The sequence below is a fragment of the Ranitomeya variabilis genome, chromosome 6, assembly GCF_051348905.1.
Source record: "Ranitomeya variabilis isolate aRanVar5 chromosome 6, aRanVar5.hap1, whole genome shotgun sequence".
Lineage (NCBI taxonomy): Eukaryota > Metazoa > Chordata > Amphibia > Anura > Dendrobatidae > Ranitomeya > Ranitomeya variabilis.
In genome coordinates, this window is record NC_135237.1 from 39,584,967 (window position 1) to 39,587,297 (window position 2,331).

Below are 2,331 nucleotides of genomic sequence, written 5' to 3' on the forward strand. Positions count from 1 at the left end.
GCACTGAAATATGTGGCACGTGGCACTTTGATACGTGGCACTGAAATACGTGGCACTGAAATACGTGATACGTGTCACTTAAATACGTGGCACTGAAATATGTGGCACGTGGCACTTTGATACGTGGCACGTGGCACTGAAATACGTGGCACGTGGCACTTTGATACGTGGCACGTGGCACTTAAATACGCAACTTGCTGCGTTCTCTGCGCCCTGCGTTGAATCCCTATTTATTTCCAATTTAGTTTTAAACCTAGCAAAATATTTATTTAAAAAAACGCTCTTCACCGGATTTTCTGTCCCCTGTGCGTGTGTGTCCCCTGTGCGTGTGTGTCCCGTATGCGTGTGAAGGTAATAACAAGCAGTTGGGGTTGTCATTCCTCAGCAGCCTGTGTTACTTTTTCTGCCTCTATCAAGTTTGTCAAATTTTGTGTGTATAACTAATAGTAGTTAATGTTTTACCTTTTTTAGGTTCAAAACTTCCCATGTCTTTGGGATAAGGGGTGCCGGGAGTTTTCCAACAAATATACAAAAACTGCTTCCTGGCACAAGGTCTGTGTCACCCTCTATCCCCTGTACGAGTCATACCCAAAGGAGCGGCAAAAAGAAATTGGTAAATATTTTCCATTTTGGAGGAGTATTTTTGAATTTCTTGTCTGTATGTAGTTAAATAGTATATTAATAGGTTCAATTTTTCACTTTTTAGTTTCAGCCTTGAGAACCCGCTGGAGGTCGGTGAGGGACAGATTTACACGGTCACGGTCAGAAGCACCAAGTGGCTCTGCGGCACCTGCTTCTCAAGGGCGTTTTGAACAGGAACTCCAATTTTTAAACGGCAGTCTACATTACCGACCGTAAGTATCAGTAACGTCTTTAATTTTGAATAGAAAATAAAATGTATTAAAACTATTGTTTTGATGTTTCTCTTTACAGAACCATAGGCAATGTCCAGCCGATGACCGAAATCCCGGCCACAGCAACAACTCCAGTGTATGAACATGCTTCACAGCCTGCTACCAGCTCTCTTCCAAATGAGCCAAGGCCTGACCCTTCTACCCAAAATGATGATCTGCCCCTCTCCGAGACTAGTTCATTGGCATCGCCGCCGCCACCACCGCCACCAACACCACCTCCACCTCCAGCCTCAACACAGAGGAAGAGGAAAAGAGGCTCTTCAAAGGAGGATGAGGAGACGGCTGCCTTGGCAAGGGCAATTTCTCTAATTGATCGCCAACCTGAAGAGGATCAATTCTCAGCATATGGAACCACTCTAGCTTCCAGAATGCGTACTCTGTCCCCCGAGGTCCAGGACTCCTGCATGACGTATATTTCAATGGCGGTGACATGTTTTAAGAAGTATCCGCATATAAATCCAACCTTTGAAGAAATGGTTTGTTCACTAAACCACATCTGGCATCCACCGACGCCGACTCCTCTTGCACCTGCAGCAGCATTCAATAGACCTCTGCCATCTGCTCCAAGTGCTGCTGCAGGTGCACCAACATCCAGAGTAGTAGCCCAGTCTGAAGAACACCATCCAGACTGGAGCTACTACTCATATTCACAAAGCCTATATGAGGACCAGTAGGCATAATGTTGCTTTTCATGTTTAAAACGCCATGATGTCCAAGTCCACTCCTCAGTTACCACCAAGAGGGCATGTTTCCAGCTCTGATTAGTGTTGCGCAAGTGCAGAATGACTCACCGTCAGTGGTGACGAGGAAAGGGCCTTGCGCAATACTAATGAAAGCTGGAAGCATGCCCTCCTGGCGGCAATTAATGAGTGGACTTGGACATCCACAGGTTTATAATCCCATTTTGGGGATGTTTACAGTGTTTACGTGTGGAATTTTGTTAATAACAAAAAAAAACAACAAATCATTCTATTCTCAATTTTATTAGAAAAGTTTTTCAATTTTGACAGTTACTACAAATAAATATTTGAACTTTTAACTATGATGTAGTCTGCTTCTTTGATTTGTCGACCATGGCAAAAAATACACATTACATAACACCCACTTGCCATGAATAGAGGACACCCCCTAGAAATCAGATATACTACGAGGGGAACTGCTGAATAGAAGGCACTCTATATCTATGGTAGAAGAACTCACAGGAGTGTCAGGAATAACGTACAGCAAACAATGTGGAGTACCGGAAAACTCCAGTGTTAACTCCAGTGTGTATTGTATTCTGAGTCATAAAGACAGGAAATTACCTCAATGACTCTTTTTTTTTTCCCCTTTTTTTTTTTTTCAAACAAACTTTAATTTCAGTACACAATGCTGAAAAAAACGCAGCTGCAAAAAACGCAGCAAAAAACGCAGCAAA

The 2,331-nt window shown here is 43.2% G+C and overlaps 1 protein-coding gene across 1 annotated transcript; it reads left to right on the forward strand.

The window, feature by feature from the left end:
• Positions 1 to 595: 595 nt before the first annotated feature.
• Positions 596 to 1,629, forward strand: LOC143783398 (uncharacterized). Its single transcript, XM_077271816.1, has 3 exons — positions 596 to 613; positions 707 to 854; positions 934 to 1,629. Exon 3 carries the CDS (start codon positions 956 to 958, stop codon positions 1,586 to 1,588), a length of 633 nt encoding a protein of 210 aa, XP_077127931.1. The 5' UTR covers positions 596 to 613; positions 707 to 854; positions 934 to 955; the 3' UTR covers positions 1,589 to 1,629.
• Positions 1,630 to 2,331: the final 702 nt, after the last annotated feature.